At 42.7% G+C, this 13,626-nt stretch overlaps 1 protein-coding gene across 1 annotated transcript in view; it reads right to left on the bottom strand.

Moving 5' to 3' along the window:
• Positions 1–13,626, bottom strand: part of LOC146801701 (T-lymphocyte activation antigen CD86-like) — a 274,430-nt gene that overhangs the window by 29,379 nt on the left and 231,425 nt on the right. Inside the window, exon 6 of the mRNA XM_085621164.1 lies at positions 2,989–3,021. Coding sequence (XP_085477290.1) covers positions 2,989–3,021 — 33 coding nt within the window. The remainder of the gene's footprint in view (positions 1–2,988; positions 3,022–13,626) is intronic.

The raw sequence follows: 13,626 nt of genomic DNA, 5'->3' as shown, positions 1-13,626 counted from the left end.
CCTCTCCTAGTGCACACAATATGAACCTTACCTAAAAATAAACCAGATAATAGCAAATGTATTTGTTCAAAGCCAGAATAATAGGAAGAATCGTAAAATGACAGCATTATATGACTTGGTCACATAAGTATACCTAACCCCACCTTTCTCTCAGCTAACTAAGCTAAACTTACCACCAAACGAGGCCTACTTCGAGTTTCATTGATGGTTCATCCTAGACACGTTTTCTGAACAATAAAACCAATATTCAACAAAGATACAGTAGTTCCTGTCCTTGTCTGTATTTGTAAATCAGCAGATAAGCTGAGACACGGCTGGATGTGCCTTCCTCGTAGCCTCAGTCTTGAATCCCTGGCGCAATAACCCTCTCTATCTCAGAACTCTCTGTTCTAGTTTATATATTCTGTCTGAACATTGTTGAACATTCCCAAAATAAACAATTAGCAGTAAAGCCTTTGGGCCCGATTCACAGAACTAACTTAAGACAAAATCCTAAACTTACTACCATTTTCGTATTCACAGAAGGCACTTACTCACTTCAGTATTCACAGAAGGCACTTACTCATTTTGGTATTCACAGAAGACACTTACTCACTTCAGTATTCACAGAAGTTAGGAGTCCTAAATTTAGGACTCCTAAATGCCTTCTGTGAATACCGAAAGTCTTAAAATTAGGATTTTTCTCAGTTTAGGAGTCCTAAAGTTAGGAGTCCTAACTATACTACTACAAAACTGAGAAAAATCCTAATTTTAAGGCTTTCGGTATTCACAGAAGTCATTTAGGAGTCCTAAACTTAGGGAGTCCTAACTTTACTACTACTAAATTGAGAAAAATCCTTATTTTAAGACTTTCGGTATTCACAGAAGGCATTTAGGAGTCCTAAAGTTAGGAGTCCTAACTATACTACTACTAAACTGAGAAAAATCCTAATTTTAAGGCTTTCGGTATTCACAGAAGGCATTTAGGAGTCCTAAAGTTAGGACTCCTAACTTCTGTGAATACCGAAATGAGTAAGTGCCTTCTGTGAATACCAAAATGAGTAAGTGCCTTCTGTGAATACCAAAATGGTAGTAAGTTTAGGATTTTGTCTTAAGTTAGTTCTGTGAATCAGGCCCTTTCACTTTATTACATTCTGAGAAACCTTACCAATAATTGAAAGCTCAAGATATGAATTTCTATGAAGTGTTGTTTATTTATTTAAAAAAATCACTGGTAAAGAAAATTCAAACCCTCCAGAAAAGACATGAACATAGTCAAGCGGAATGAATTATCAGTTTATAATGAATAATGACATTGATAAATTTGCATTTATATTGAAACCCTACACCATACTAAACAGCATATATAATTCAAAAAGAGGAATACTTAGAAGAGAAAATATATGACCATTGGACTTTGCCCTTTATGCTGGGTCGTCCCCAAACTTTTTGCCTTCACCCTCCTATCATCTGACTTCGCTTTAACTTGCATTAGGACTCAGCACAGTTTGCCACTGCTAACCAGTGCTAAAGTGCTTGTGCTCTCTCCGAAAGACATGGTAACATTGGCATACACCCGATTGGCACATTTAATTTACTTTTAAGTCCCTAGTATGGTGGTACTACATGTACCCAGTGCCTGTAAATTAAATTCTACTAATGGGCCTGCAGCACTCATTTTGCCACCCACCTAAATAACCCTTTACACATTTCTCAGGCATGCCATTGCAGCTTGTATGTGCAGTTTTCGACCTGGTAAAATAAAGTGCTTTTGCAAGGGCCTAATCCTTCCTTTTTAATATACATATGTCACCCTTAGGGTAGGCTCTACACGGCCCGGAGGGAAGAGTGCTGTGTATTAAAAAAAATCGGACATGTAATTTTAAGTTTTACATGTCCTGGTAGTGAAAAACTCTATTGCAAGGCCTGTGGAGATGTTGTTAATGTGGCTTGTCTAGGTGATCAAGGGATTCCAGGTGACATCTGTTGGAATGTATGGTGGAGCAGTAGCTGGGAGGAACGGTAGCTGGGAAGATAGAGATAACTGCTGATGATTGCTGGAGATTTCACTTAAATAAAGAAGTGACTAAACCTGCAGTGGGAAATTCTTCTAAATGGTGACGAGATTGAGATCCTGTGCAGGGGACAGGTAGAAGACACCTCCACCCCTGGAAGAGTCTGGGAGGAGATAAGCAGTTCAGTTGACAGGTGTACCAACGGCAGGCGCTGTGGTTGTTGGTGTTTGGTGCCTGGAAATTCGATGCTGGTAAGCAGTTAAGTTTATCGAGCGCTGCTTCTGATTTAGGCTGTGATAACTAATGAGGGGAGTCAGTGTGCAATAAACAGTGGGCCAGTAATGGAATGTCACCTGAATGGAGCGTGGGAATTTTAAAAGTTCCAAACATTTATTTATTCTGAGTATCAGGGGCACAAAGGCTTGTTGAGACGGTGGGCCTGATTCACAAAGGTAAACTTAGACCTAAGGTCTAATTTAGACCTGAAGTTCAAGTTTAGACCTAAAGTCTAACTTTACTACTAGTAAAGTTACACTCTTGGTCTAAATTTAGACCAAAAGTCTAACTTAGACCAAAATTCTAACTTTACTACTATTAAACGTATATTTGAAACATGAGTTTGGGCCTTGCTAGACTTCGTGCATGTGAGTTCGTTGCTAAGCGTGTTAATTGCCGAGTTAAAAGAAGCTCATCGACTGAACACTGCGTGTCATCAAGAATGTAATCTGAAATTATTATCGCGGGTGTTGAAGTCAGTGCATGCGTTATGTGCCAAATCAATCACGCACCTAGTTTAAATATACACAGCCAGCTCAAGGACTGAACTCTGCACATCACCAGTACTATAAATTCCAACTTGTCATTGCGGGTGCTTGAAGTTTCCAAACGTGCACATAATTATTTGGTCAGCTCTTGCTGAGTGCTTTTGTGTGTTCGCAATTTGTAATGCAGCTGAACGATTATAGCTGCGGGGTGAGCCTATGCACACAGTTACCTTGTGTCTCCGTGCAAATCTCTTCTGAAGGAGCTGTCCAGGAACAGAAGGAGGAAACAGAAGACAAAAAAAAGGAGATTAACATTAGGAAAGACATTCCTATTGACATTAGAGGAAAGTGATTAAGCATTGGTGGTGGAGAAACAAAGAAACAAATGAAGGAACACACAACAGGGAAGCGCATAGGAGGAAATAGGAGAAGATACAATGGTGTTATTGTTTTAAACTGTTATGCTGGATTGTTATTTTAAATTATTTTGGTAGTTTATTGTGTTAGAAATGTATTAAAAAAAAATTTCAGGTACCAAGGCAGATCAGATATTGGCATCCCCTTCGCCATTTTTAGTGTCACCTGGTAAACCAATTATGCCCTGGAAACAACATTAGTTTTAATGTAGGTACTAACAATTGAAGAAGATAATCTCCACTCTTTGCAACAGCAGCTTCCACCAAGCCTCAAACAGAAACCATCATTCTAAAGTCAGCTTCAATCCCAACTGTTGGAATGTACCATGGGACAGAGAAAGAAAAAGATAGGAGACACCAAGAAACATTTGAATAAAGGGAAAGGGGAGGAGAGGGAATTGAATATATATATATATATATATATATATATATATATATATATATATATATATATATATATATATATATATATATATATATATATATATATATATATATATATATATTATCTACTGGCGGTCGCCAGTAGATAGTTATAGTTACAACCTAGTTTCCATAGGAAATCTCAAAATTCTATTTTGAATAACTTTGGTGCCGGTTGACGAATCCTCGCGAAATTTTCAAAACTAATGGGGCGCTCCGTTCAGCTCCTACCCTGAAAGTCTCGGGTTGATTTGTCAAGCAGAGGCCGAGAAAAAAGGGGGTCCCAAAACACGTTTTCCCCATGCATTTTTCCATAGGACCTTTAGACACAGCTACAGCCCGAACGGCTGAACAGAATTACTTGAAATTTGGCAGAGAGGTAGCCATAAGGTCAAGGAAGTGCCTTTTGCAGGTCTGGTGTAAATCTGTTCAGTATTTCCTGAGCTGAGAAAATAGCATTTAAAAGCATATATATATGTGGGCGGAGCCTAACCACACATCTCATCCTGAGATCTGATTGGCTGTCAGCACTTCATCAAGAAGTGTTGGCAGCCATCTTGGGACCAATATACATGATAGCACCTCATTAAAAAGCATTGCAGTTAATAGAAGGTTTTAAGACTTTAGTTACATTATAAATCATTTGTTGATGGTACCATACTCATTTTAGGAATTGTGGTATGTTCTAAGGTGATTTCACCATGTGAAAAAGCCTTCTGCTGGGATATCATGATTGAGAGAAAAATATTTTCTCATGCTTTTACCACAGAGGTTTGGAAGGTGATCTATAAGCTAAACTGAGAGCTTATTTTCTGTAAATTCACATTATCTTTCTCAGTCATGTGAGAATGAAGTCTGACATTCTCAGTAAAACATGTACATCCAACAAGGGCAGAGACTGTCAGTTGATTCCTTTGTGTTCTACTGCAGCTTCCCAGAGTGTTCCAAAGAACTACTAGAGCGCTAACAGTCCTACTTATGATAAACGTATGGCACACCTGAAGCCATCTTGCTTGGATTAAAGTGGTAACTCTTAAAACATTTAATTTAAAAAGGAACAAAATGAGGGGGTTCATTTTTCCATAAAAAGTATGATTAGTACTGCAGAAAGAAAAATTAGGGCACATTTTGAGTGACTTCTCAAATCCTCTTCTATTTCATTAAAATATTCTGACATGCAGACTGAAACATGCACTTTCAATACCAGCAGCAGTTTTCCCTGGTGAGCAGTAGCTTTACTACAGTGATCTAATGAGCAAAAAGAGAGCTAGCATTCTGAATTTATGGCAAATGTGTGACACATCTGAATGCCTTCTTGATGGAATCAAAGTAAAAAACTGAAAGTATTTCCTACTGAGGAGACTGCAGTAAATGAGGAAATTAGGAAACTTCATAACAAATAAGTCTCCCAAGATGGCCACCAGAGACAAAAGAGCCCAAATGTAGCCCAAATATCACCCAGATGTAGCCCAAGTATAGCCCAATGACAGAATGTCCCAGAATGTTCTTAAAAACAACTAGAGCGCTTACTGTCTTCATTATGACAAAAGTATGGCACACCTGAAGCCATCTTGATTGAAATAAACTGGTAACACTTAAAACATTTAATTTAAAAAGGAACACAATGAGGGGGTTCATTTTGCCATAGAAATTATGATTAATGCTGAAGAAAGAAAATGAGGGCACATTTTGAGTGACTTTTCAAATCCTCTTCTATTTCATTAAAAAATTCTGACATGCAGACTGAAACATGCACTTTTAATACCAGGAGCAGACTTCCATGGTGAACAGTAGTTTTACTACAGTGATCTAATGAGCAACTAGAGTGCTAAGATTCAGAATTTATGGCAAATGTGTGACATATCTGAGTACCTTCATGATGGAATCAAAGTAAAAAACTGAAAGCATTTCCTACTGAGGAGACTGCAGTACATGAGGAAATTAGGAAACTTCATAACAAATAAATCTCCCAAGATGGCCACCGGAGACAAAAGAGCCCAAATGTAGCCCAAAATCACCCAGATGTAGCCCAAATATAGCCCAATGACAGAAGTGTGCAAAACACTTATTATTTTGTGTTTTTGCAGTGTTATATAGTGCAGACTTGTCAGGTATTGGAGTGCTTTACATGAGCATTGGTTACATCACACAAGAACAAATTCATTTTGGTTGTAGACATGGGGAGACTAAGTGATTTGACCAGAATCACAGAATGTCGAGCTGAAGCAGAAACTTCAACCTGGTTCCCCAGTTGCAAAGTCTGCAGTTCTGGAAGTAACACCACATCCTCTCCCCTAAGTGCAACATTTAATCAAGTGGTCAACTGGATAAAAAAACATAAAGATAACAAATAATTTAAAAGTGCTTTGTCGCTATTTGAAAACTCAGAAAATATGTCCTTATTTTAGTCTTTTAGAGCACTAACCATAATTTTGATGCCAATAAGACCCTCTCATATATGTAATTTCTAAAGGAAATGCTCTAGGTATTACAGTTTTGATTACATCAAGATGATGTCAGGCGTTCCACACTTTTGTAATAAATATAGAATGTTAGCAATCTAGTTGTTAATTAGGATACTGTTAAGAGGCAGAGGCCAGGGGCACGGACTCTGAAAATTGAAGGCAGGTAGGAGGGTGCAAAGGCAACAATTTAACCACACTGAGCAGGCAGGAAGGGCAGTGGAAGCACAACAGAATATGGAGGGCAGAGGAAAGGGGGGCAGGGGCAACAAACCAACAATACAGGACTTGCAAGAGAGGCTGTGGCAATGTAATAGACCATTGTGGGCAGAAGGAAGAGGCAATGGTAGTACAACCATACATGCCAACAGACCCGATTCAGCCAGGAAACGTCCAATGTTTTTAAGCTCAAATGGGCTTTATTTGATCTGTCTCCTGTCTACAATATCCTCTTTTTCAATGTAACTCAAAGGGGAAAATCAATACCCCAGTTTTTTTTCAAAATCTCCCTCTTACCAAGTTCAAAATGTTCGCAAGTATGGTACATTGGATCATGGAAGGAAATGGGATAGGGACATGGACTTGGATAACAGAGGACAGGAGGGACATGGAGAGGTGTACCAAACTGACCCTGCAGGGCAGGCATCAGGGTTTGCAGCAACACAATACACCACACAGGGCATGCAGGACGGGAGTGCAGCACAACAATCCATAGAAAGCAAGAGGGAGGGGACAGGACCATGCACATGGACAACAGAGAACAGAGGGCCAAGAGGCAATGGTAGCTAGCTGACCATAATGGACAGACAGGAGAGAAAGCTGCAGCATAACAGACCATAAAGGGCAGGAGGGACGGATCAGGGGCATTACAATGGAACAGACAAGCCAGGAGGGAGGGAGTAGGGGTCTGCACATGTAAACAGAGGGCTGGGGGCAAGGGGGCAGGGCAGGAGCAGCAAGATAGCCATGGAGGTCAGGCAGGATGGGCACTAGAAGCAAGACACACCATGAAGAGCAACAGTGAGACTGTGATGGCATACACACAGACCATGGAGGGAAGGTGGGAGGGGGTCAGGGGCAGCTAACTGACCACACAGGGAAGGTGGGAGGGGCCATGGCAGCACAGAAGACCATGCATGGCAAGTGGGAGGGTTAGTGGCAGCACAATGGCTATGATGGGCAAGAAGGAGGGTGCAGGGGCATGCACAAAGGACGATGGAGGATAGAAGGGAGGGTCAGGACCTGTGCACAGACAAGAAAGTTCAGGGGAAGGGGCCTCACAACAGACCACACGGGGCAGGCAGGAGGAGCAGTTGCACCACAACAGACCAGGGAGGGCAGAAGGGTGTGGCAGTACAATGGACCATGTAGGACAGGAGGAAGAGGATAGGGGCATGGCATGTGGACAGGCAGGGTGGAGGTGGCAGGGACAGGTTACAGTCATCTGACAATGCTAGGCAGGTGGGAGGGGAGTGGCAGCTCAACAGAACACTCAGAGTAGATAGGAGTGGCAGGTCCATGGGACATGGTGGGCAAAAAGGATGGAGCAGGGGCATGCACAAAGACATCGGAGGGCAGGGGGAAGGAGATTAGGGGCAGCAAGCTAAGCACAGAGTTTAAGCAGGAGGTCAATGATGGGGCATAGAATTGGGCAATGGAGGGCAGGAGGAGTGGACTGGTACATCATACTAAATTGAGGGCAGTGGCAGCACATCAGACCATGCATGGCAGGAGGGAGGATGCTAGTCCTTGGATTCACACAACAGAGGATAGGGAGGAGGGGGATGGGGCAGCAAGCTAACTGTTCAGAGAAGGCGGGTATTAGGAACTTTATTGTTTTTAAAACATTGTGTCTGTGCGAACTACTTAAAATATGAAAGTATGCAGCATAATCTCACTTTTATTCAGGAAGAAGAGGACGTTTGTGACTGTGACTCCGGGCTCACTTGGCAGAAACACCCCCTGACCCTCCACCCCCTATCGCAAAATGTAATGCCCGTGAAAAGGGTAGGTGAACACAGTGTTATATAGAACACAGTCCTGAGAGCACGATTGAAAATGAAAACTAGATATAGTGTATGGTATAAACTATGCACCAAAAAGTGTGATATAAGATGAACCGGGCGTGAAATATAATATGCAATACATTGTGCGCAATGATAGATTCATTGGAGAGCGCGAGATAGCACAGGCACTAGCGCGTGCTATGCGATATGCGCATTGGAGTGTAATATGCACAGGGCAGTGTTGTGTAACCTAACTAGTCTCTAAAGTTGTAATATAAAATATGTGCTGGGGAGTGTAACGTTGCATATGCACTGTGACAAAGATATGGATCCCAGATTGTAATATGTATGGCATAGCACTGTGCGTTATAACATAGGCATCGAGGAAGGCACGTTAGATGGGGCAATATAACCCGTGCGAAGACAAGTGTGGCATGACATATTCACGGGGTGGTGTTACAGTGCACATGGGCTAGAGAGTGTCATAGCATATGCACTAGCTAGTGGAATACAACACAGAGGTGTGTGGCACTCGGCAGGCAATGGTGGGTGTAACACAGCATTGGGCTCTGTCAGGAGCGCGCTGTGACTCTCAAGTGAGTATAGCTACCCATGTTTGTATAAATAAACGACAAGGGTGTCTACCGGGATTAGGCACGGTAGGGCATCAGACATGTCAGAGCTTCACTAGTGGTGTAAATACATTCCATGTGGATTCATTGCATGCATAGTCGCCTTTTAATGAATATCACGCAAATCGTCATGGTGATAGGTACGTACGGTTTGTCCAGCATGTCCTAGGTGTGTCTATAAATATATATTTTAAAAAAATAATAAAAAACAGTGGCCGGCCCTGGGGATTGGGGTCAAAAAAATATAATTAGGAGACAGGCCCTGGGGGATGGGGTCATCAGGGCCAATAAATTAGAATAAGAAGGGGAACCACACAGCCCCCCTTCTTAAAAAATTAAAATAAATAAAAGACTGGCATCGTGCCGGAGGCCATGCCCCCTCCGTGCAGCACTCTGCAAACGCGCCCCCAACAGGCATCTCCAGTATGCGCCAGGGAGCTGCGCTGCAGACAGGTGTTCTGAGGCCAAGCCCCTTTTTACACCTCTCTGCAACGCAGCTCTGTGGCGCTTACTGGAGGTACCTAGTGGTCTAGTTTGACCCTCGGGACCCTTAGGATTCAAGTGGACTTAATCTCTCAACTTAGAACAGCCACAGGGCGCGTTTACACAGTGGTGAAGGGGGGGGCGGGGCCTGAGGTGACGTGTGCAAACACGCACTATGGCACGTTTTAAATTGGGGATATCATTTCCCTTCAATACTGAGGGCCCCTGGGAGCTAACTAGCCCACCAAGTGCTTCCAGAAGCGCCACTGAGCTGCATTGCAGAGAGGTGGTCCAGGCCGTGCCACTTTTTAAACCTCTCTGCAACGCAGCTCTGTGGCACTTACTGGAGGTACCTAGTGGGCTAGTTGGACCCTAGGGACCCTCAGGATTCAAATGAACTTAATCTCCCAACTAAAAACGGACACAGGGCGTGTTTACACAGTGGTGAAGGGAGGGGACGGGGCCTGAGTTAACGTGTGCAAAAACGCCCTGCGGCCTGTTTTAAGAGGTAGTTTTAATCCCCATGCCCTATTATATACTAGGGGCTTACAGAGGAGGTCATGCTAATCACAGGGGGACCCCAACGCATAATGTTCCCTAGTGTATGTAGGTGTTTTCACTGTATTCTAAGTGTCTTTTAACATAGCACTGGCTCTAGGACTGGTTATTCAGACTCAGTTACCACCAGTATCGGTCTGAAAAAGTTGAGGGTAAAGGATGATTTTGCAACAAGGCTTCTTTCTGCTCTTCTTTTTGTTCTTTCTGCACATTATCCTTCTCCCTGCACTTATCTTCGTATTTGAGGACTTCTGTTGCTTCTTTCTGCACTTCTTTTGTTTCTTTCTGTGCATGTTTTCTTCTTTCTTCACATGTCCTATCTCTGTAGGCATAGTTAGAAATTAGCATTTAAAAAACCTTTGAAATTCACAGAAAAAAACATAGGTTTCAGGCACGTTATAGTTAGGAATTAGCATTTAAATAACCTCAGAAATTCACTGAAAAAACCATAGGTTTCAGGGGTGTTATAGTTAGCTGGACTTTTCACTTGTACAAAACCATTGAAATTCCCCCGTTATAGTTAGTTCAGCTAACTATAACTCGCGCGCCCGCAATGCACTGCTGATGACGTCACATATTACATCACTCATGACATGGTCAGTGACATCACTCATGACATCACTGATGACATCTCAAATCTCCCCTAATCTCCTTCCCCCTGCCCTCCGATGTCTTTGTGCATGCCCCTGCTCCATCCTTTTTGCCCACCATGTCCCATGTCCCATGGACCTGCCACTCCTATCTACTCTGAGTGTTCTGTTGAGCTGCCACTCCCCTCCCACCTGCCTAGCATTGTCAGATGACTGTAACCTGTCCCTGCCACCTCCACCCTGCCTGTCCACATGCCATGCCCCTATCCTCTTCCTCCTGTCCTACATGGTCCATTGTACTGCCACACCCTTCTGCCCTCCCTGGTCTGTTGTGCTGCAACTGCTCCTCCTGCCTGCCCCGTGTGGTCTGTTGTGAGGCCCCTTCCCCTGAACTTTCTTGTCTGTGCACAGGTCCTGACCCTCCCTTCTATCCTCCATCGTCCTTTGTGCATGCCCCTGCACCCTCCTTCTTGCCCATCATAGCCATTGTGCTGCCACTAACCCTCCCACTTGCCATGCATGGTCTTCTGTGCTGCCATGGCCCCTCCCACCTTCCCTGTGTGGTCAGTTAGCTGCCCCTGACCCCCTCCCACCTTCCCTCCATGGTCTGTGTGTATGCCATCACAGTCTCACTGTTGCTCTTCATGGTGTGTCTTGCTTCTAGTGCCCATCCTGCCTGACCTCCATGGCTATCTTGCTGCTCCTGCCCTGCCCCCTTGCCCCCAGCCCTCTGTTTACATGTGCAGACCCCTACTCCCTCCCTCCTGGCTTGTCTGTTCCATTGTAATGCCCCTGATCCGTCCCTCCTGCCCTTTATGGTCTGTTATGCTGCAGCTTTCTCTCCTGTCTGTCCATTATGGTCAGCTAGCTACCATTGCCTCTTGCCCCTCTGTTCTCTGTTGTCCATGTGCATGGTCCTGTCCCCTCCCTCTTGCTTTCTATGGATTGTTGTGCTGCACTCCCGTCCTGCATGCCCTGTGTGGTGTATTGTGCTGCTGCAAACCCTGATGCCTGCCCTGCAGGGTCAGTTTGGTGCACCTCTCCATGTCCCTCCTGTCCTCTGTTATCCAAGCCCATGTCCCTATCCCATTTCCTTCCATGATCCAATGTACCATACTTGCGAACATTTTGAACTTGGTAAGAGGGAGATTTTGAAAAAAAACTGGGGTATTGCTTTTCCCCTTTGAGTTACATTGAAAAAGAGGATATTGTAGACAGGAGACAGATCAAATAAAGCCCATTTGAGCTTAAAAACATTGGACGTTTCCTGGCTGAATCGGGTCTGTTGGCATGTATGGTTGTACTACCATTGCCTCTTCCTTCTGCCCACAATGGTCTATTACATTGCCACAGCCTCTCTTGCAAGTCCTGTATTGTTGGTTTGTTGCCCCTGCCCCCCTTTCCACTGCCCTCCATAGTCTGTTGTGCTTCCACGGCCCTTCCTGCCTGCTCAGTGTGGTTAAATTGTTGCCTTTGCACCCTCCTACCTGCCTTCAATTTTCAGAGTCCGTGCCCCTGGCCTCTGCCTCTTAACAGTATCCTAATGAACAACTAGATTGCTAACATTCTATATTTATTACAAAAGTGTGGAACGCCTGACATCATCTTGATGTAATCAAAACTGTAATACCTAGAGCATTTCCTTTAGAAATTACATATATGAGAGGGTCTTATTGGCATCAAAATTATGGTTAGTGCTCTAAAAGACTAAAATAAGGACATATTTTCTGAGTTTTCAAATAGCGACAAAGCACTTTTAAAAGATGATTAAGGAAAAACATTTGATGAAAGATCCTACATTAGAGGAGGCTACTCAGAAAGCAAAAGGGATGGAACACACAGTAATGTGGTTGAAGGAGATCAAAGGTACATCAAGTAGTAAGAGAGAAATGGTGGAGCTTGAGGAAGAAGAAATGAACAAAATAAGACACAAAAAACACCGGCAAAATTCTCAAAGGGGAAGAGTGAGAAGAAAAAACATGTCTCCTAGAGAATTGAAATGTTTTCGGTGTGGTGCGCCTGGATACATCACTTTGAGCTACAACTGCGCTGCTAGAAATGTTATATGTAGAAATTGTGGTAAGAGGAGACATTTGGCAAAGGTCTGTAGAACAAGAATACAAGAGAAGAAGAAAATCCAGAAGGGAGATGATACTAGTGAAAATGTGCAAGAAATTGTTCTGACAATTGATGGGGTGGAACATGAAAATACTAAAGATGAAGTTGTAACAATTGAATCGCGTGTAAAAATGGAAGTGGACAAGTTGGAAAACCCTCATTGTGATGTGTTTTTTGATGACAAGCTTGTTAAAGTGTAAGTGGATTCCAGGCGTATGTACACTCTCATTTCCAATAAAACATATGAGGGAAAATGGTATATGGGTAATAGTCTGAGTGAACCAGACATCAAAGCAGTAGGATATGCTGGTAAAAAGATAGAGATACTGGGCATGTGCTGGATGACAATAAAGTTTAAAAGTGAAGCAGTGAAAGGGAGAGTATACATAACCAACTATGGATCAGAAAGAGATTTTAGCACCATTATAAATCCCAATGCCAAAGGACCAGTAATGGTGATTGAAAGAACAGGTGTTGAAGAGATTGATGAGAGAAGAATGGATGTGGAAAGAAAGTATCCGAAGGTGTTTAGAGAGGATTTGGGTTTATTAAAAGGATTGAGAGAGCCATTCCGCCAAGATTTGGGGAAATTACTGGATCAAGTAATCATTGTGCCTATTGAGGCATCAGAATGGTTGGGGCCAGTGGTGACAGCACCTAAGGAGGGAGGAAAAATTAGCTTATGCATAGATTTATGTGATTTAAACAAAAACATTTGGGTGCACAGAGAACCCTTTCCCAATATATGGGCCGATTCACAGAACTAATCTGAGACAAAATCCTAAACTTACTACTTTTGGTATTCACAGAAGGCATTTGGTAGTTGTAAAGTTAGGATTTTGTCTTAAATTAGGATTTTGTCTTAAATTAGGATTTTGTCTTAAATCAAAACTTAAGACAAACTTAAGTTTAACTTAAGTTTAACTTAAGAGAAAATCCTAATTTAAGACAAAATCCTAATTTAAGACAAAATCCTAACTTTACTACTACTAAATGCCTTCTGTGAATACCAAAAGTAATAAGTTTAGGATTCTGTCTCAGATTAGTTCTGTGAATCGGCCCCATAGCAGAGATGTTAGCGACTATGGGGAGAGGGCGCATCTTTAGTGTATTGGATATGCCTACCGCCTACCATCAGGTTAACTTGCATGAACATTCAAGTCATTTGACCTAATTTGTG

The sequence above is a fragment of the Triturus cristatus genome, chromosome 8, assembly GCF_964204655.1.
Source record: "Triturus cristatus chromosome 8, aTriCri1.1, whole genome shotgun sequence".
Classification (NCBI taxonomy): Eukaryota; Metazoa; Chordata; class Amphibia; order Caudata; family Salamandridae; genus Triturus; species Triturus cristatus.
The sequence above is the reverse complement of the archived record's forward strand: the minus strand, read 5'-3'. Positions and strand labels throughout refer to the sequence as shown.